We start from the raw sequence: 22,544 nt of genomic DNA on the forward strand, positions 1-22,544 counted from the left end.
CTGCCTAAAGAGCTTCTTAAGCAAGTATTTTTGGAATGCTGTAGAACTGCAAACAAAGAATTGCCATATTGGGATGGGATAGTGTTCTTGGGAATGGTTTCTGGAAATATTGTTTTAAAATTACATGTTTTTACAAACATTCATAATGGCTAAATTGTCTGGACATATTGTTAGAATGGTTATTTCATTTTATTGAGCAATAACTAATAACACTCAGTATGCTGTAGTTAGCAACTCCGGTTTTATTGAGCAAGAAAAACAAAATACAAAACTTCTACTTTTCCATATCCATTGCAAGTATATATGCATTAGAAGGTCCATGGAACATACTTACTGCAGGTTTAAATTAACAACACACAGACAATTATTACTAAACACTAAAGGCTCTAGATTAAATATTAAATATAAATAAGACAACAATTATTGACATTAATGAACTATTCAAGTTTTTTGTAGAGAACTGGAAGCTTGCCAATAAAAGGCAGGAATTTATAGCAAGAGTTCTCAGAGAAATACATAATAACAGGTTTAGCCTCCATTTCTCTGCTACTGATTTTCTAATGGTTGCTAGTGGCATACACCTTAAATCATGGCATACATGGCAACAAAAACCATCAGGATTCCAAGAATCTTAAAGCCAAAAGGCTTAAAGCCAAAGGGAAGAGAGGCCTGAGTTATGTCATCATTCTTCAGGACTCTTGTTTTTGTTGGCTTTATGATACGATCCATCTGAGTCAGAATGGCTTGTCTGGCACCTTTCCATTTCCCTGGTCCAAACAGGCGATACTGGTAGGGGGAGCAGGGGCCAAAGAATAGTTCCCAGCCCAGTTTAGGATCGGCCAGCATGACTTTTCTTACATCTGGCTTGCAGCCTATCTCTGTAGCGATTTCATCCATGTAAGATACATAACCCACTTGCAAGGTGTGACGCTTACTTTTGAAATACCTGGAAATGTGATTACAAATTGAAATGTCATTACAGAACTTAATTTTGGATACACTGGGCATATTTAGTGAATTTAGATATCGCCATAGTCCGCTAGAGTGAAATTCCGCCACTCTCCATTCAATGGAGAGAGGAATTCCACTCTAGTGAACTGTGGTGATCTCTTAAGCCCACTTTTTGATAAATATGCTTCATAGTATTACATTTTGTTTTAATGGTTTGTATTCTACTTTACATATACAATAGTTAAACATCAGGCCTGGATTTGTAGAAAGGCTAAAATTCTTACTTAGCTTTGGCAAACATGGTTGGATCCTGTCCTAGATCTTATTAGTAAGATACATTGTTCATTTAAAAAAATGGCTGAGCACTGAACTGTGAAGATGGCTCAAGCAACGCTTGCAAAGGGCTGTTAGCCAATCTGGAGTTAATCAATATCTTCTACCATTTGGAGAACGTTCAGGATAATTTAGAAAAAACAAGGAAGAATAGAATGCCAACACAAGGTTTAGTATTGGAAGCCAAAAGTGTGATTTCATACACAATGTAAGTGCACTTACACTTATTGCAAAAAAACCAACATTGGTTGTTTTGGATTGTATTGCATTGCATTGCAATTCGGTACAAGTAGGGGCAGATTTATCAAGGGTCGAATTTCGAAGTACAAAAAACTTCGAAATTCGACCATCGAATTTAAAAACTTCGAATTCGAATATCGAATTCAAAGTTTTTTCACTGAATTTGGCAATCCTACGACTGAATAAAAATCGAACGATTCGAACAATTTTAGCGTACGATCGAAGGATTTTTATTCGATGTGTAAAGAAGTTGCAGAAAGTCCCCATAGGCTAACATAGCAATTCAGCAGCTTAAATTTGGCGAATTATTGAAGTCGAAGTTTTTTTAAAGAGACAGTACTTCGATTATCAAATATTCGAATATTCAAACTATTTTTACTTCGAATCGAAGTAAATTCGAAGTCATAGTATCCTATTCGATGGTTGAAGTATCCAAAAAATTACTTAGAATTTCGAATTTTTTTACTTCGAAAATTCCCTCGAATTCACTTCAACCCTTGATAAATCTGCCCCGTAGTGTTAGCCCTTAACAATTGCTTTTAGTCTGATAGTGTGGTTTCTGGTCTTTTTTCTTCTTTTAGTTTTCAATTAGTTTGGATTGGAAATCATCAGAATTTCTGAAAAATGCAAGCTGCACCATGCAGTCGATAACTTAAAGTGGCCAATGCACGACCTTCTTGTAGTAGTTATACATACATACATATATATATATATATATATATATATATAGATAGAGTTCAAGAGGACCCGCACACCTTGGTTAGTGAACCAAAAATTTCTTTATTTTTCAAACTTGTGCATCCCACACCTTGGTTAGTGACCCGCACACCTTAGGTGTGCGGGTCCTCTTGAACTCTACATAAATACTTTGACCCAGCACCCACGTTCATGGAAGACTGGTTTAGAGTGCAAGCGTCTGATTCAGGTTATATATATATATATATATATATATATATATATATATATATATATATATATATAGCATTAGCCATTCAACAGTGTATGAAAAAAGTAATGTCATTCCAGTCTCTAGACATTTTACTAAATCTATTTTACTAAGAAATACATACCTGCTCTGTATTTTTTGTTTTCTTTCTGTAATTTCCTTCCTCATTCCTTCCACTAATGGCAATTGGTGAAGGCCTACAAATAAGTATATATAACATTCACATAAAGATTTACTGAAATATTCATACACATACATCATAGGACATTTTATAAAGTATTTATATAACAATGCTTCAATAGAAGACATTGTGTTGATCTTAAAATTATTTGAGTTACCTTTGAACACTCTGGTTGCCCAGCGGGCCTGCATCTCTGCAATGGGCATAAAAGCTCCAGAAGGCTGGATATAACCAATGCATCCCAGAGTTGGCTTTTCCAGGTTAGGAGGAAAGATCATTTTGTACAAAGAAATTTCATTATTTTGGACTTTCAATACTGACTCTTCCAAAAATGGTAAACTGAAAACATAACCTGTGGCAAAAATGACCACGTCTATATCTTTCTCTACTGTCCCATCTTCAAAGATGACATCAGTCTCAGTGAAACGCTTAACATTGGTTTTCAGGAGCACTTTGCCAGAGATAATGCGGTTGGGTAGAGTATCACTGACTGTTGGTTGCTGGCTGAGGAACCTATTGTTTTATAAAATATAGAAGAAGAGAAAATAATTTTTAAAGTATTGTAGAAACACTTTGTTTCATTATTTAATCTGTTTTTGGTACTGAACAATTCTTTGACCATTACCTGTGCTGGGGTGTAAGACCATAGTTGTCATGGTTTACCCTGGCATTGATTTTACTCTCGATTAATTTGTTTGTAAGCACTGGAATCATGCCCTGAACGATGCAATTAAAACGAGTGGACTGGACTGTATCCAGGGGGTAGCCATTGTCACACACACGATTTACAATCCATGCTCCTCTCCTGGTGCTGAGGTAAACCTGGGAAAAAAAGTTCAAAAATGTTAACTTTTGTTAATGATGGCAAAAGATGGTATTATGCTATTTAAAAGCTGGAGCAAATTTTAATTAGAAGTAAAGAAAATACTTGCCATATTGTAACATAGCAATGATTCATATGTTGTAATACATCTGGTAATTATATCCTAGATAATTTAGATTTGATGTGTTTTTAGGGTTTATAATAGGCAATGCATGTGAATACATGTCAAAACATGTAACACACAACATTTTTCTGCATTTACATAGTCATACTGAAGTGATGTTTTCTGCCATTTCAGTTCCAGTGATAGTACTCAGATTCTGCCTTGGTATTTCTTGCATTTAATAATAGTTTAATAATGTTTTGGTGTTTCCAGGGTTGTTAACCAGCTCCCAATAAGCTTGACACATAACAGATTCATAAGTCAATCCAGGTTTAAAACCAATCAGATGTTTGCCTTGCAACATTGAAAGACTAAAAGATACCTGCTGATTGCTATGGTTTTGGAGACCTGGAGTGATATTGCTGCTGCAATTACATTCTTCACTGGCATTTGATGTACATGATACCACTGACTGCAATGCAAGAGTCCTGAATGCATTTCTTTAGATATCAGTTGCTAACTTTTAAAACACTGCTCTCATTTTTATTTACGTGAATAATTTATATTTTTGTCACTCTAATTATGTTCATTATGTTATGTACAGAACCTATGATGTCATTGGTAATTTATTATTGCAACTTCATTTGCTTACCTGTTTAGCCACAGAACTTAATTCCACAACCAGATCAACAGCTGTATTCCCAATGCCAACAACAATAATCCTTTTGTTCTTGAAAGGGTGGGGGTTTTTGTATTGCCGACTGTGCAAATATTGGCCTTTGAAATTCTCAATACCTGCAAGGATAAAGGAAGTTAATGGAAAACAATCACATTATGTTATTTTCACAATTCTAATCAGATTTGCCCTAAGGCATCCTGCACATATACATGTACAGTAGGAATGAGTAGGAACACATTCTGACTATGACATCCTATACGTTTCTATGCACAACATCACCTTAGTATTGCATTATGCTGCAATGTCCATGGGATGGTGCACATCAGATTTTTTATTCTGAATTTACATTATTAGATGCAAGTTCTGGGTGCTCCCGTGAGCCTTGCACACTGTTCTGCATGTAATCATTTATTCTGGGTGCATTCTATATAAATAATATTTATTGCCAAGGCCTAAATGAGGCCATACATGGGCTTCTATGCTATTCCAGTGGATTAGACCATGGATTGAATGAACAGAGAGAATATAAGGGGTCACACATGCTATGGCATCTTTATACCATTCCAAACTGTGGTTCTTCTTCACTTTCTCTTCTGCTAATGTACTATGCACTGGTTGACATGGTGCAGTAGCAGCTGATATTTTCATGCCTGGCCACAAACAAAGCAATAATGCCTGATGAATGATTTATAAATAATACATAAATGAATAATAATCCAAGTCAGTTTTTAGCTGCTACTTGTTACATTTCTGTTCATTAAAAAATAGAAGAAAAATATTATCTGTGCAAATGAGAGTATCATTTTCAAATTGCAAAGTCTAGTGCAGTGGACTGTAAACTCATTATGTAGATTCCATGTAATTTGGAGCAATATCTGTAAATGGTTAACCATGACAGATCCATTTACTCTCTCAGCAGGATCATAGCAGAATCCATGTCTACAGTATACATTGGGATCTGTGGCAGGGAGACGTTCTCCAGGGGAAACAAACCTGAACTATATAAATGTATGCACTGAAGTATACAGTAATATGCCTCTTGCCATTGCATTTTCTCTGCTGTGTCTGTCACCTGCATTGTTCTGGGAAGGCCTACACAGACTACAGGCAGTAAATTAATAGATTTATTGTAGTTTTAGAGGCAATACATCACTATACTGCATTGCTTGTTACAATATTGGTTATTGTACATAAGTGAATGGAGATCAACATATAAAATTTAGAGAGTGTCAGTCTAATGTACATTAAGAATAAAAAAAAAAATCACTTTCATCATACTTCAATTTCCAGGGAATGGGATCCTTGACATGTGGCTCATTAAGAATTGAATTCCTTGTTAATCCACTAGTTTGTAAATTCTTTCAGTCTTTAAGGCTCAATAACAGTTGTTGGAGAAGCCACCTCCACTTAGTATCATAGATGTAATATGGACTGGAGAGCCTTTCAATGAAGTCTGAATTTCTTTATTGAAGAACTACATGTTTCAGACTGCAAGGGTCCTTCCTCGGGTGCATGTTACATGTGGATCAAGCCCAGCTGGACTAAAAACTCTCTGAGTAAATGTATATCATTTACCACTGGACAGCCCATATAATCACAAGACAATATCGATCACCCTTTCTATTAATAGTTCAAAATTATTCAACCCCATGTGAGAAATTGCTAAAAAGCCAGTATTTGAAAAAAACTGCATCCTAAAGCTAAGCACCTTCACTGTATACTTAATAGTTACCTGGAAAGTTATGAAGTGGCAGGTTTTGGGTACAGTGATGTCCAATGCAGATTAAGACAGCATCAAATATTTCTGTTTGTTGTTTTCCATTGCATTCTGAAGTAACATCCCATTGGCCAGTCATGCTGAAGTCCGGGCGCTTCCGTATGCTGCAAACTGTGGTCTGGAAAGTAAAATAGACCAAATATGAAATAAAGATAAGTTTGTGGATTTAATTAGTCTTCCCAGGTTATATTAGTAGAATTTTAAATATTGATGTAGCATAAATAGTAGTTGGATTTACTTGTGCAAAAGCTTATACAGTGAGAAACTGGCCTACACCTTTCCACTACTAGTCTACTAATCATTCACACTTGCATGTGAAATGTATTCCAGGAGGCATCAGTTGAATATTGACAACATCAAAATCTAGTCTAAATTCTAAGCCCCAAAAAGCTAAAATTGACTATAACAGAAGCAACCAGTTACCCCAAACTATTGGGTAGAAGATCTGCTTGACAAATATATATTTAAATTGTGTCACAGGGTCTGCTGCATCTATTGTGTTGCCATCGGGTACCATTACTTCAACAAGTTCTGATGAACTTACCTTGAATCGAATATACTGCAAAAGTTTGAAGTGTTCCGCATAGAGACGGAAGTACTGCAAAAGCTTTGAATTATGCATATAATTTGGATAATCCTCAGGCATTGGGAAATCGCTGTAACATGTCATTTCCTTGGAAGTATTGCTTATAACAGAATTGTAAATGCTGGCTCTTCCCTCCTCAGGGTTTTCCTTTTAATTATAAAAAATACAAAGAATTGTCAAATACCGCAATGTTTGTACATTGTTATACAAGGGCTTAATTGGTTCAGGTATAGGGTAGAATACACAGTCAAAAACGTCCTACTTGTAGTACAAAGTAAAATACACATGTGCATTTATAACTTAGATTTTAACCAATCAAAGTTAGTTATTTGGAGGGAAATATATTTTTAACAATACATAGAGGTTTATGGGAAATCTTACCGCTTTACAGATGCCTAAAATATCTGATTTTTTTCACTATTACATACAAAGTATATTTAATCATTTGGTGCAAATATCTTTTAATCATAACTTAATCTATCTTAATAACTATCCTGCATCTATAAGCTATTCCATAATTTGTTGAATGCATATTATCCAAACACCCACTAATGTCAGTCTCTACTAGAAATGCTGGCAGGTAGATTTAGTTGTTGGTGAATGAGTGTATGTCCCATTATAGGCGTAAGAAGGGAGATTAGAAAAAAAATGGAAACTTTTCCCCGATAAGAATAAGGAAAGTGTATAAATATAATGGGTCTAGTTCTCTCTGGAATTGGCTGGCATTGTAATGAATGGCTAATCTGTAAACATTCAGCTTCTGCATGAAGATATGAGAGCAAGAAAAAGTCACTACCTTAAATCTCCAGAGTCCTCCAATGTCTTCAGTTCTTTCAAAGCATGTTGGCTCCAGTCCTTCATCTAAACAGCATTTAATGGTAGGCAATCCACTGCAACCTGCCCCGACCACTGCTACCTTCTTAACCATTGTATTCTTTATGGCTGACACGTTGAGTATGAAGGCTGTGATGAAAAAAAATAAAGACTGGTGAGTTGGGCAATGCATATTGTTCATTATTATTATTATTATTATTATTAACAAGTATTTGTTAGAGTGCCAACATATTGCACAGCGCTGTAAAATGAATGTGCTTAAACAAAGAAATCACATGAATTACATACATGTAACATACAGAGTTACATACTTAACAAACATGACCGGTACAAAAGGTGAGGAAGGCCCCATGCAAAAGAGCTTTCAATTTAAAGGGGAAGGTAATCAGACACAAGGTGCGGGAGATGAGAGATGTAGCATTTGGTATTGCATTGGGTAGCTAAACAGTGAGGGTAGGCTTCTCTAAATAAGTGTGTTTAAGAGATCTTTTGAAAGTGTAAAGGTTAGCAGAAAGTCTGACAGACTGTGGGAGAGAATTGCAGAGAATGGGTGCAGCCCTTGCAAAGTCTTGAATGCAAGCATGTGAAGAGGTAATGAGAGAAGAGTTAAGGAGCAGGTCAGTAGAGGAGCAAAGTAAGCAGATGGGTGAGTATATAGAGATGTAGGGAGGGCAGAGTTATGAAGTGCTTCAAATAATTTAAGATAATTTAAAAAAAAACATTTTCATTTTCACATCATGTATATCCTGTTACCCAGTCAAATTATTGAAATGTCAGTAAAAAGATATTCTGTAGAGTCTCATTGGTACAATCTGCAAGCAATTATTTGCAATTCTTTAAATACCAGAGCAGAGACTCTAGATGTTGCAGAACTACAATCCTCTGCATCCCTCACCTGCTCTGGGAACTGTTTCTGCTACAGTGGGAGCTGCAGATTTTCTTCTCTCAGAAGACTTGCTTGATGTTTCCAAGTGAAACCACTTCTCTGATGATTCTCTGTCAGATGGGATCTCCAGTTATAAGACCCAGACTCAGAAGCCCCTCCCATTCCTATACGTAATTTATGACGATTACAGTTGAGAAACAAACTTGGCACTTGGTTGAACCTACATTTTTTATTAACGTTTGCAAGTTAATAACCTGTGATTCCTGCCTACTGGGCTGCAGCAAGCATAGATACTGGAAAAACAGCTTTGCATGTGCTAATTGTGAAATGTTAGCAGATTCCACATAGGATTAAGTAACCAATTTACTGCTGGGGAGGTGCCATACAAATGCAATATTCTGGGGACAGGTCATTATTTTCCACAAATTATAGAAATTTGTGTGATACCACAATATTTAATTACAGTAAAGACAAGTAATATTAAGGCCATTCCACTTCACCTTCGTATAGAAGCTATAGCTATGTATTGTAAATCTGTGCTTATTACATATATAATAAACTATTTTGGAAATACATTGATGCTAAATATTCTGTACCCAATGCATCAAGCAAATATCATCTTTTAATACATTTCTTTAGAAAAAAATCCATTCCAACATATAATGCCAACCTGGAACTTAATCACGTTAAAGATACATGTTGGTCTAATCTTATGACAATGATTTGCTGTTGCACACAATTATTTTCATATACTTAGAGCAAAGTTATTTCTAAGCGCTTTATACTTGTACTAGACATTAAGCCCGTTAAATTAACGGGCGCTAGAGGTCCGTGGGGCACATGCGCAGTAGCGCAATCCCACGGACACAAGGACTGGACGCAGAGACACTTCAACTTTATTATATAGGATTATTGATTGTGGGAAATTGCTCATCCTGCCAGGCAACAAAACACAAAAAAACAATTGAAAAGCCTTGTAATTGTTCGTTCCAAATCTAATGAATTTCATAATCACAAGACATTGCTTTGTACAACAAGATTAGAGAAGATTGAGAGAAGATTTTTCTCCCTAATCATTAAAGTGGCAGGACTCCAGGGGAAATCTGTAAATGGACATGTCTTTGTAATGGTTGTTACAAAGCTCCCACCTCTAGTTTAAGATACAAAGCAGAGTAAAACATTACATTTTCACATAAACCTACATTTTTCACATGAAGAATGAGAGTCATTACTTCATATAATGTCATAAAATACGACATAATTGTGCCACACACTCATGTGCAAATCCATTAATTCAAATTTCTGCCTTGACTACAGCTTAGAACCAGCAGCCTACATATTACCATTTACCGGCGTTTACGTAACAAGGTACATGAATTGTTTCCTGGTTTCCCAATCACAGGGTGTATTTTTTTTAACCAGATCACACACGCCTTTACTAACTTCCCATTTCCTGCTGAGTCTAGCATTTATTCTCTACTGACTTTAATTACTGCAGGTCCTGACTCACTGTCAATGTCAATCATCAGTACAAAATAGGCAAAGTACTCTGCCTAATTTGAATCAGTTTACTTATGCTGAATGTTGTTTCCTTATTTCTTTCCTCCTAATTAGTTTGCAACACTGTATGGGGCAAATTCACTAAGATTCGTAGTTGCGCCAGGAGTAACTTCGCCGCACTTCTCCGCACTTCGCCAGGCGTAGTTTCGCCAGCGCTCCGCAAATTCACTAAAATCCAAAGTTGCGCTCAGGGGTAGCGTAAGGTTGCGAAGTTGCGCTAGCATTGATTCGCTAAGCGAAGCGAAGTTATGCTAGCGATGGTTAATTTGCATACGGCGCCAAATTCAAATTTCAATGGAGGAATACGTACAATCACTACAAATGCCTGGGAAACCTTCAAAACATCAAATAAAATTGTTATTTTGCCCTACACATGTGCCCACTGTATAGTTAAGTTGCCATGAGTTAGGAAATGTAGGGGGAAGGAGGGGAGCACCAAAAAAATTTACGATCTTTTTCAGTCTATCACCCATAATATAGAAAAAACGCCAGCGTTTTTTGGGACTTAGAAAAAATGTGAACTTTTTTTTAAGCAATCCCTATCTACTCTATTGCGCTTCGCCTGGTCTGAGGTGGCGAAGGAAGTCTAGCGTAAAAGTTAGCGTTCAGTACAATGCGCGCGTTAGTGAATTTGCGTAGTTACGTCCATTGCGCAAATTCGCCAGGCGTAAGGGTGCGAAGTAACACTAGCGAATTTACGCTAGCGTTCGTTAGTGTCTTGCTACAAGTTCCCTTGGCAGACTTATCACAAACTAAATGTCTAACTGAGCACTTCCTCCAGCAGACTTATCAAATATAGGGGTGGAAATAAAACACACACACATTGATCATCATTAGAGAAGAATAATATATTGTAAGAAAAGTAATACAATACCGATTGAAGACAACGCAACGTCTAGCCGAGCTTCCCTTGGCAGACTTCTGAGAGGAACATCAGCTGGGGGACCCCGGGCCCAAATCAAATACAGCGACTCCCAGAGCACATCAATCGGCCAATGGTCCTTACAAGACCAATTATTCTACACAACACGTCTGCTTGTAGATGAAGTCCCGAAGCCCCCCCCCAGCTGAGCTCCTTTTTATATTGGTACAATAACAAAGTAATAGATCATTACACATAGACATATATAATAATAATAATGGCTACATGCCCAGGACATGGCCATGAGAATGACCATGAAAATGGAAATAACCATGTGAATGAAAATAATTGCTGTGTATAATTGCTGTGTATTTTGATTATAACTATGTGAATAAGATATGAGCTTCCTCCTTAATAAACATATTTATATGTTTATGAGTCTATTACCTTAACTCCTACTATTCCCTGTTCTCCTGCTAATGACTGAATAACTTAACTCCAGTTGTTCCCTGGTCTCCTATTAATACTACTCCGGCTGTTCCTTGGTCTCCTGCTAATATCAGTACATCCATTTTACAACTAAGGAGCCATATTGAATGCACTTGATCACACTCACATTCATACATGGCCTGCCATGTCACATTTGTATCACAGTTAGTGAATTTGCGAAGTAACGAAAATGACCAACGCTAGCAAATTGACGCTAGCGTTAGGCGCTTCGGCGCATAGTGAATTTGCCCCATATGTTTTGTTACTGATGATTTACATTGACATTTCAAATTGCACTTCACTATTCTTATTTCCTTCCACCACCAGATCACTGCACCTGTTTTACATTGGTTTCCCTGGTTACCAAGGACTGGTTTTGGTGCGTTGGATTTTTTGTAATAAAACCTTTTTATTTTTATATTAAGTCCCAGTGTGTGTAGTACTCTGTCTCTCTCTCTAGTTAAACCATGCAACATTTTACATGCCGTATCACACAATATTTTGGATTCCACAGTGCCAGAGTGCACCTTGTTCCCGATAGAACAGATCAGTGATTTCATAGGACATGTAACCATGATTATAATTTTTAAAGTTCAAATGTTTAGGTTTGGTGATGCCTGAATGCTAAGAATGATAGGTATTTGTGATCGGTGAATTGTCTCGGCACAAAAAAACGCCCATAGTTTCCATTGTATTTTGCACTGAAAAAGTTGTCTCAGATTGGAAAAAATTGCTGTGAAAAAACACCCATTGACTCTCTATCTTATGGGCTTTTATTATGAATTATTATTATGAATAATAATGATAATAATAGTAATAATAATGATAATAATAACAATAATAATACATACTTTAAAACACTCATTACGTTTTTCAGGGGACCATAAAAAAATGGTGTAAAAGCCAGAAAAATATAAAACCAGGAAAATGCATTATGCATTATTTATTGGTGGGACCACAAAAACAACAGTGTAAAGTAATGGAAACCATAAAATCACGGTATGTAAAATACAGTTTCACTGTAGATCTCTTTGCTTTTGTTACCAATAAATAAACAAGATTGGAATTCTATATCATTCATTTTCCATTGGATCATTTATTTCTTGCATGATTGCATCCATTAAAGTAGCGAGAGGCGGAAATTTAAAGTTAATACTGCTCAGCTGTTAGAACTTTGCTCCTAATTAATTTTTTAAGCTCCCTCTGTAGATTTGATTCTATTACGCTTTTGAAGTTAATTAATAAAAGTTGTGTTTTATGCTCAGTTAAGACTACAACTCTAAGACAGTATTGCTCTTTTATTTAGTTAATTGCTGTTGAATGGACTTTTACTTCTTATGTGAATGTACAGAATTTGCACTGTAGAAGCAGCTAGAAGTGTCTTGGTTATGTATTAAAGCACAAGTAACCTTAACATGGTGACCATCACAACTTATAACAGTTGAGGTCAAAGAACACGTGTCCATCATATTTCTCTTCTATGTCCTTCTACTAGGTAAATAAAAACAAAAATGTAATTTAGTGCAGCCATAAGCAAGGAATAAATAGGGATCTCCATGCAAATAAACATTTAATTCTGAGTAGCTTTCCAATATACATTAAAAAATAAATAATCCTTATTGGAGGCAAAACAATCCTATTGGGTTTATATAATGTTTAATTATTGTAAGCAGATTTAAGGCATTGAAATCCAAATTACAGCAAGTAATCTGGAAAACTCCAGGTCCCGAGCATTCTGGATGATAAATTATCTAACTGTATATGGCAGACTATAGCAATTCACAGTTTTAGCCAACCAACCATTGTGCACAGTACAGGGAACAAGATACTGAAAAATATAAAAGTGCCCAATATTGCTTGATATACTCAGGGCCCTCAACGTTTTATTCAGGTGTATCAGAATGCTTTCCAATTTATCACAGGTTGACAAGTAAGTAGATATTAATGGCAGCCACTCATTCTCATAAAACATTTATTTACATATTATATACAGCACATGTGCAAACTGCTGCCAGATCTGTCATTTATGAATCAGCACGTTTCTCACTATTTGTGAAAGGCTCTCATTAACTGGCATTACTCAATAAACTGGAGCCATTCTAGGAAAAGCTCAATACACATTGCCACATTTAAAAACAAAGTAGCTTCCTCATTGTACAGTGTTACAGGCCACCAAACAAATTAATTATGATGATATCAATGTGATTTTTTTTCCCTTGGGGCAAATTCTTCCTTTTGTGTGAAATGTAATATTGCTGTGCATAAGAATATTGAGTACATGCAAAACACACTACATCAAAGACATTCAAATTATTGTGCAGGTGTGAGGGGGTGGATTGGTGTTTTTATACCACAAGAAATTAACATTCTTACTTCTCTGAAGGAAGTTAAGTCCTAAAGTCATTAGCTTCATTTGGTTGTTACAATAGGGCACATATACTTAGGTCTGAATATTCGCTTCGGAAAGCTTAGCTATACTTTGCGCAACTACATCAGGCGTTAATTTGCTACGACTATGCGTATTCATTAAAATACATATTTATTTCTCAGCAAAAAAACGATGGCGTACTCATGTCAGCGAAGTTTCTTTGGCGCGAATATTGTTTAACTTTTTTATGCTACCGTAACTTCCTTGGCAGTAAACTTCACACGCTAGTGTCAATTCAAAATTAGTGGGTGTATATAAAGGTCAGATGGAGAGTCTTATTTTTTATGCTGCTGAACTGGAAGCGTTTTTAGCATTGCTCCTGATCTGCTATGGTTTCTAATATTTGGATTAAGCTCCATGATTATCAAGCATCACATATTTCTCTAAACTTGTGCCCTTAAACCTACTGTCAGAGATCAGTAAAAGTACTGTGTCGTTGCTATGGTACATGTACAATTACATTTAGAAATCTGTGTTCCCATGGTGCCATAATATGATGTAACAAAAATAACTTCCAATTAGGATAGGGGCCTCTGCCATTGACTTATACACAACCTCAACATTAAGGGGCAGATTTATCAAGGGTCGAAGGGAATTCGAGGGATTTTTCAAAGTAAAAAAATTTGAATTTCTAAGTAATTTTTTGGTTACTTCGACCATCGAATAGGATACTACGACTTCGAATTTACTTTGAATTAGATTCAAAGTAAAATAGTTTGAATATTCGAATATTCAATAATAGAAGTACTGTCTCTTTAAAAAAACTTCGAATTCAATATTCAGTAGGTTTAATATTATTCAAATTAAACCTACTGAAGTACTATGTTAGCCTATGGGGACCTTCTACAACCATTTTCTAAGTCTTTATACATCGAAGTAAGATTATTTGATTGTACGCTAAAATCGTTTGAATCGTATGATTCGAACAATTTAATCGTTCGATTTTACTTCGATCGTTCGATGGCCAAATTTGGTGAAAAATACTTTGACTTCGATATTCAAATCCTTTGATCGATCGATTAAAATCCTTTGAATCATTCGATTCAAAGGATTTCATAGATTTTTCCTTCGATCGTAGGATTTGCGGTAAATCCTTCGAATTCGATATTCTAATTCGTAGGATTTTACTTTGAGGGTCGAATACTAGGGTTTATTAACCCTCGATATTCGACCCTTAGTAAATGTGCCCCTCAATGTGTCACATATATAGCCTTTCGTGTTTCGTGTTACCAACACAGTCATAGGCTAACTACACACAGTGAAAAGAAAATCATTTATAGCAAATGCAGTACACAGGGGATATAATATAAAATGCTGTATAAAGTGCACATCAGAAAACATCATTTACTGCTTAGAATGTCCTTGTGGACTCCAATACATAGGAAAAACAAACAGGAAGGGAGTGAATAAATAAACATGTAAGGGATATTAAAGTTGGAGTAATGAGTCATAGTGTGTCAAAACATTTTAAAGAACAGCATAAAAAGAACCATCAGGGACTAAAATTTTTGGTTGTATTGAAACTGTTGGAAAATATTGGAAGGAGGGACATAACGCTAAAAACACTGCAAAGGGAAAGCAAATGGATATATGACATGCAGACTTACCCTAGGTTTAAACATTGATATTAATTTAAGTGCTTTTTTTATAGGATATTTTAGACTGGTTTTAGAATTGCTATATTATTATATTTGTATAAGGTATTTATGTATTGTATTTATTCATTGATTGAAGTCAACCTGCGCTCTAAAGGAAAATGTAGTACTTTTGTAGTATAAACAGCCTTTTTAAGATGGATTATATATGGACTGTATGGAGAGGGGTTACCATATCACTGAATGGACTTGCAAAAGAAATGTGGTGACTGCACTGAATATTAACAATATTGCACTAGGTTCTATTTGGGTTTTTTTCCATGGTGCTGAGCTATAATTATATCTTGATTTGAAGATCACAGCAGGCAGACTTTTATGTAAGGCCACACAAGGGGGGGGGGGTCACAGGCCAGATGCAGCCCTTGGGCCGCCAGTTGGTCATCCCTGCTTTACAATATGCAAACATTTATTGCAGTTCACCCTTGGGGAATTCTGCAGCTTTCTGTCTATTTATATGGGATTTTATCCCAAAGGGGAAACCCTCACTTTGACCCATTGATAAAAAAGTCACACAGAAATGAAAAAGAGACTTTGTCAAACCACTCCTAAAAAAAGAGACACTAACAGACAAATAACATTTTAGTCATTAGTAAAAATTATATTTTTATCCAAGGATCAGTTGGCAGCCCAGGGTTAAAAAACTTTTTCCAATGGTTTGAAATTTTTAAATGCAGTTTAGAAGTCTACTTCTACATTGTAAAATGCCTTCCTTCTTTTTTACTTTGTCACTGCTGATATGTGCAATGAGCTGGTTCTAAGAAGAGTATGAATGTCACAGCAAGGCTTTAGGCCTATTTATTTTCTGCATGAGCAATCTTTAAAGGGGACCCGTTTAGTGACGGCGAATTTATTCGCCAGGCGCGAATTCGCGGCAAATTTGCGCGATTCGCCGCCAGCGAATAAATTCACAAAACGCCCACGAAAATTCGCTGCAAAAATTCGTCGGCGTCAAAAAAATGTTTTCGAAAAAACAGCGCCGTTTCGCGAATTTTTCGCCCATCAATAGACCCGTCAAACAAAGAAATTATTCAAAATCCTATTTTATCACATTAATCAAGCAAAATGAACTTTAATTACACCATTTAAATTATTTGAATCTTGTTTCCTTCAGTCTGCGAATTCATTAATAATAGCAAGCAGGCAGGAGCCATTTTGTGGACACTGTTATTAAGGCAAACCTTGCATCATCTCAGAATCTTGTTTGTGCACCAGAATGGGGGGACCTGATGTCTATCACCATGCCATGGCTACGCAATTAAACGGGGAAGAGAACGGGGGAATGTGTAGAGAGCAGTGACATCTATGAAGTGCTGAGTTTAAAGTAAAAGTAATTGTCTGCCCCGCCTCTATGCCTATGCATAAAGGAGGGGCAGACAATATTTGATTGACAGCTGAGATTTTTAAATGGCTATGAATTCTTTAATAAAAATAGAAATTGGATTACATATTTAATTTGAAAAGGACTTTTATTATACAGATGTTTGTGTCTGGGTGACAGGTCCACTTTAAAGAAACCCCTTGTGAGTTTCCTAACTAATGTAGGGGTTGGGGGCAAAAAAGCTTAGCAATATTCATATATTTTTTAAATTTATATCGAAGAAAAACTTTGTCAGCTTTTAGGAGCCAAAGCTTTAATTCATTCCAACAGATGTTCATGGAACATTTAGGATATTGCACATCTCAATAAAATTATTTCAATGTAGTACATTGCAGAATATAGCAAAATTACTCAAAGATATTCAATTTTAACATGAACATGTTGTCAACAGTATCTTTATTTTATAACTTACACCAATTTGAATCTGGTGTATTTTTGGGAGCTATAAAAACATCACATTCAGAAAGATGGATATAAACTGGCAGAACTGGTGAAATTGCATTACTCCAACTTTTGATAAAAAAAAATATTGATGTAGGGTAGAGCAAAAAAATAAATAAATAATAAACAAAATATATATGTAGAAGGGTGTGAATTTGCTATATTATTATGCTGTAAATTAACATTTTACTCCATTTAATGCCAAAGTTGTCTTATCAGCATGTTTGCAAATTTTCCTCAATGAGTATAGATGAAGTGGAAATTACAAAACTGGAGATTAATGTAAATGACATTATTAATGCAAACAAAATGTAATTAATAACACCAAAAAACCAAAGAACAAAAAACCCCACCAACTTCATGTAATTGCAGCATGTTGACAGTCTGAAATAATGTGGTACTCCAAATTCATAAAAGAGGCATTCAAAACAACACATTTACTGCAAAGCGCACAACTGCTATATTTTTTGTTAAGATGTTTGTTCTTTTAACAACAATTTCAAAGAAAAATATGTTCTTGTTCCAATTTTACTTTGATCTACTTATGTGAATACCACCATAGATCTCTCTCTAGCTAGCTTTTGGGCCCCATCCATGGTTTAAGCAAAAGAATACACAGAGGTACTAAAGTGATATTGTGTAAAATTAAATGGATTACACTGAAAAGTTAATTATTGTGTTGGGAAATAATCCATGTTATGTTAAACACAGAGAGTTAAAAGGGAAATACAGCATTATGCAATAGGAAGAGAAACTGGGAGGTGGTACAGTATATGTTCCTAATTAAATTTAAATATGAGCGTTGTTTTGTAAAGTGTATATATATATATATATATATATATATATAACAAACAAGGGAAAGTTGTGCTCACCACTATTTTTTAAAACCATTAGGCGGGGGTGCAATGAGGGTGTGACCACAAAATACATATAGTCAAATACAAGAGTCCTCTGCACTCAACCCATTATCAATATATTTGAGACAGCGACATTTTGTGCATACTGCTACTGAAAAATGCCTTACCCTTTAAACAAAACAGGGATTGTTTGTCCATATATTGCAATATATTTAAGCTGGCCAACTACGTCAAAGTCATCCCACATCTGGCCAGTCCTATGCTCAATTTTATCTGATTCATTAAGGGGCCGATTCATCAATAGTCGAATATCGAGGGTTAATTAACCCTCGATATTCGACTGGGAACTAAAATCGTTCGACTTCGAATATCGAAGTCGAACGATTTAGCGCTAATCCTACGTTCGATCGATCGAAGGATTTTTCGTTCGATCGAACGATTAAATCGTTCGAATCGAACGATTCGAACGATTTTAATCCAACGATCGAAGGAAAATCCTTCGATCAAAAAAAGGTTAGCAAGCCTATGGGGACCTTCCCCATAGGCTAACATTGACTTCGGTAGCTTTTAGCTGCCGAAGTAGGGGGTCGAAGTTTTTTTTAAAGGGAAAGTACTTCGACTATCGAATGGTCGAATAGTCGAACGATTTTTCGTTCGAATCGTTCGATTTCGTTCGAATTCGAACGAATTTAACCAATTCGATGGTCGAAGTACCCAAAAAATACTTCGAAATTCGAATTTTTTTAATTCGAATCCTTCACTCGAGCTTAGTGAATCGGCCCCTTAGAATTCTATTGCTTCATTATACATTTTACAAAGGGACTAGGTATTACCTGCAACTTAACTTGCTGCTTTCAAAGTAAACCTCCATACTTGGCTGCCCTTTTATTAGACACCAGTGGGATCACCTGACTATAGCTGGGAAGGGTGGGAGCTACAACATATATATATGTACCTAGCAGTCTTTCCTACGCCAATTACAACATATAAGAGCAGCACAATCTATTCTTAATTAATTGCATCTGATTAGGGCAGCACAAGGCAAAAATATTAAATATATACGTACAGAAATGTACATTTGCCACATTCCATTTGGCAATATACTAAATCATAACTTCAAAAAACGAAGTAACTACTGTCAAATGTTTTGAGCAAAGGCTGTTTCCTGGAAGACTGTAACATCAATCCTGTGATTTTTTTCAAGGTTCTTGGATTCTAGCAGGTAGCCACTCTGCCCATGTAGGGGCCTATTTATGAAGCCTCGATTTTTTTCTGGGGGAAAACTCAAATTTTTAGAGGGGAAAAAATAAATTTTTACAGATTTATTATGCTTTAAAACTGCTAAAAATCCAAAACCGAAAATACTCCAGCTAAAACCTGTTGAAATCATGTAAAAGTCAATGGCAGATGATTCCTTTAACAATCTCAAGATCTTGCCTTCGTGATCTTTGTTTGATAATCCAAAAAAGTTGCATTGTTCCTGCATCAAATCATATAGTGAGTGAGAGTATAGACGCTGACTCCCTTTCTGCCCAGAAATAGAGATTCCTCTGACAGAATGTACTCTTATCTGGAAGAGAATAATTCAGCAGTCAGTGAAATATGCCATCTGGATAGTAGCTTTAATCTAACTAGAACTTAATATTGTTTCCCCTTGTTTTTTCATGAAAAACCGATGAAGATAATTTTATCAATTCTGAAGTTTTCAGTTGTGGTTATATAGAAATTTCAAATTCTTCCTTTAAAAAGACTTTCATCTTGCTTGTGTTCTTCAGAGAAAAAAAGTAGTATTATCTCCTGGTTTAAATTGGATTAGATGCCATTTGAGGTCTAAAAAGTGGAATTGTTTTCACAACAAAATGAAATCCTATCTGTGGTTCCTTCACAGTTGTAAGTATCTGACTCTTTTGAATGAAGTAATTGCAACCAGATATAAAGTTTTGTGGGAAATGGATTTTACAGGAGTGTCTCTAAGAAATATGGAGTTTTGGAAGACAATAAAACTTAAATGGAAAACAACTCTAAATGCATGTGTGTAAGGCAGTATGGTTGCCCCCTTACCTCTTGAAAAAGAAATATGTTTTAAATCCACATCATACGTGACTAAACAGCAATTAGTTTAGATGCACGCTGCAGACCACTCATTTCGGAATAGAATGGAGAAAAAAAAAAATCTGTCCTACAACCGGATGTAAATTTTCCATTTAATGAGTTTCTGACTTAAGTGTACTTATATGGGGTTATTTACTAAAACTCTTTTTTCTCACTTTAATGAAAAAAAAATTCAACCAAACTTACAAACCTGAATCCCCTTTATTTATCAATCAGCAATTTTTCAAACTGATGCTCTGAAAACTTGACAATTTTTGAGTTGTTGAGTAAAAAATTGATTAATAGATTATCGAAAACCAGCGAAACAACCCAAAATGTTTACCATGAAGGCATAACACATGTTCAAAAGGGACCATCTCCCATTGACTTTTACATGATTTTGACAGGTTTTAGCTGGAGTATTTTCTGATTCAAATTGCTAACAGCTTTGGGGGTATAATAAATCTAGGTTTTCCCCTTTAAAGAAAAATTAGAGTTTTGTTAAATAACCCCCTAATTGTTACTCACAGCGTTGGACTGGGGGCCCAGGGCCCACCGGGCCTGCAGCCTCTGGGACCCCACACCATCCGCCGGGCCCCCCAGCTGCAAAGTTGCCTCTGCACTAACCCCCTCCCACCCCAGAGTGCAATCCCACTCACGTTTATCTCTTGCCAGTGAAGTACGTCCAGCTTCAGGGACGGATGGAGAGGAAGTGCAGTGGGCGCAAAAACCCTCCCCCCCTCCCCTGTGTTGCTTCCCCTCCCCCTGGCCTACCTGTCCCGCTGGGCAAATGCCCCTAACTTGTTACTTACCCTTCTGCGCAGGTCCAGTCTACGGAGTTCACAGACGCCATCTTCTTCCAAGTGATCTTCTTCCTGCTTTGACCGGCGCATGCACAGTAGGAGCATTTCGCCGGTACGGATCTACTGCGCATGCGCCAAAAGTCACGGAAGACTTCGTGACTTTTGGCGCATGCGCAGTAGATCCGTACCAGCAAAATGCTCCTACTGCGCATGCGCCAAAACGCTGGTCAAAGCAGGAAGAAGATCGCGTGGAAGAAGATGGCATCTGTGAACTCCCTGGACTGGACCTGCGCAGAAGGGTAAGTAACAAGTTAGGGGCATTTGCCCAGCGGGACAGGTAGGCCAGGGGGGAGGAGGGAGGGTGGTCAACACGGGGGAGGGGTTTTGCGCCGAGGGGGTTTCCTTCTACTTTAAGTTTCAGCTTGTCAATAGCAGTAATGATCCTGGACTTGTCACTGGTACAGAAGCCCAAAACATAATGTACAATATTTCTAGCTACTTCTTTAGTTACGCTTTAGTTCTCCTTTCAATTACAAATCATGTGCTTTATATTAATGTACATTTTCCTCAGCAATGACTTTGCTATTGATTTTTAAAGGCTACTGCCACGTTTGGAAATTAGTAGCTTCTACAAGAAGATGGTTACATATGGTTGCCAATGTTTCCAGTGTGGCAGGTCACATAGGTTTCTACTCATATTTTCTTTGTCCAACGGCAAAGAATTAAACCAGTGAAGTACAAACAATAGCTACTTATGGTTACGTGTGCCATTATTAGTTTATTTATATTCTCTTAGCATTGCCAACTTTATGTCTTTGGAGATGCTTACTGCAGCCTACATTGCATTGCATTTGACATAATTTTTGTTTCGAAATGCTAAAGTAATGCCCTAAGCACTAAGGTACACATATAAGCAACTTCTAGCTGACTACTTGCAGCAGATTAAAAAAAAAAACAATATCAAGGGCAATGGTACACATTGTTCTTTGTCTCCCCGGGGAGATCTCCCTGCAGCAATGCTTTGTCACCTATGGGAGAGGCCATCTCCTGCAGGCCACAAGCTCTGTGTATGCTATTGCCCTGTATTGGCTATTCAGTGTAGTTCACTATACAAAACAATTAAACCTATTTTAGGCTCCAAACATACAGTAAGCACATCCAAGCACATTAGTACACTCCAGAGGTAGTGTAACCAGCTTTGATACACATCATAACTGTCATTCTTTATCGGACATTACAAGTTGACAAAGAAGTCAATTCTAAATGAATATATTAAAGGAAAACTATACCCCCAAAAGGAACACTTAAGCAACAGATACTTTACATCATATTAAGTGGCATATTAAAGAATCTAACCAAACTGGAATATATATTTAAGTGAATCTTGCCCTTTTACATCTCTTGCCTTGAGCCACAATTTCGTGATGGTCTGTGTGCTGCCTCAGAGATCACCTGACCAGGGGTGGATTTATATAGCAGGCACCCCTAGGCCTGCTGCCGCTCATCGCCCTGTCCCCTCCCCTTCCTTTGTGCACATGCACAAATTTTCAGCATCAGGTTCAGAGTACTGGGGATTGGTGCACAGGAAATTTTAAAAACGATTATATCTCCTGCGAATCCCCAGTGCTTCTTAACCAATGC

General features: G+C 36.6%; 1 protein-coding gene across 4 annotated transcripts in view; it reads right to left on the bottom strand.

Annotated features, from left to right (window-relative positions):
• Positions 1-222: 222 nt before the first annotated feature.
• LOC108715679 (dimethylaniline monooxygenase [N-oxide-forming] 2) overlaps positions 223-22,544 on the bottom strand; it is a 32,873-nt gene continuing 10,551 nt past the window's right edge. For 3 of the 4 annotated variants that reach the window (XM_018261060.2, XM_018261057.2, XM_018261058.2), the window contains 8 exons: positions 7,416-7,582; positions 6,578-6,766; positions 5,989-6,151; positions 4,230-4,372; positions 3,277-3,473; positions 2,809-3,164; positions 2,595-2,667; positions 223-946 (listed from right to left, as the gene is read on the bottom strand). In XM_018261060.2, the coding sequence (XP_018116549.1) occupies positions 583-946; positions 2,595-2,667; positions 2,809-3,164; positions 3,277-3,473; positions 4,230-4,372; positions 5,989-6,151; positions 6,578-6,766; positions 7,416-7,547 (1,617 nt within the window). In that variant the 5' untranslated portion in view covers positions 7,548-7,582 and the 3' untranslated portion in view covers positions 223-582. Of the gene's footprint in view, positions 947-2,594; positions 2,668-2,808; positions 3,165-3,276; positions 3,474-4,229; positions 4,373-5,988; positions 6,152-6,577; positions 6,767-7,415; positions 7,583-8,348; positions 8,505-22,544 lie in introns of those variants that run through there. The other variant, XM_018261061.2, reaches the window with a different exon arrangement.

The sequence above is a fragment of the Xenopus laevis genome, chromosome 4S, assembly GCF_017654675.1.
Source record: "Xenopus laevis strain J_2021 chromosome 4S, Xenopus_laevis_v10.1, whole genome shotgun sequence".
Lineage (NCBI taxonomy): Eukaryota > Metazoa > Chordata > Amphibia > Anura > Pipidae > Xenopus > Xenopus laevis.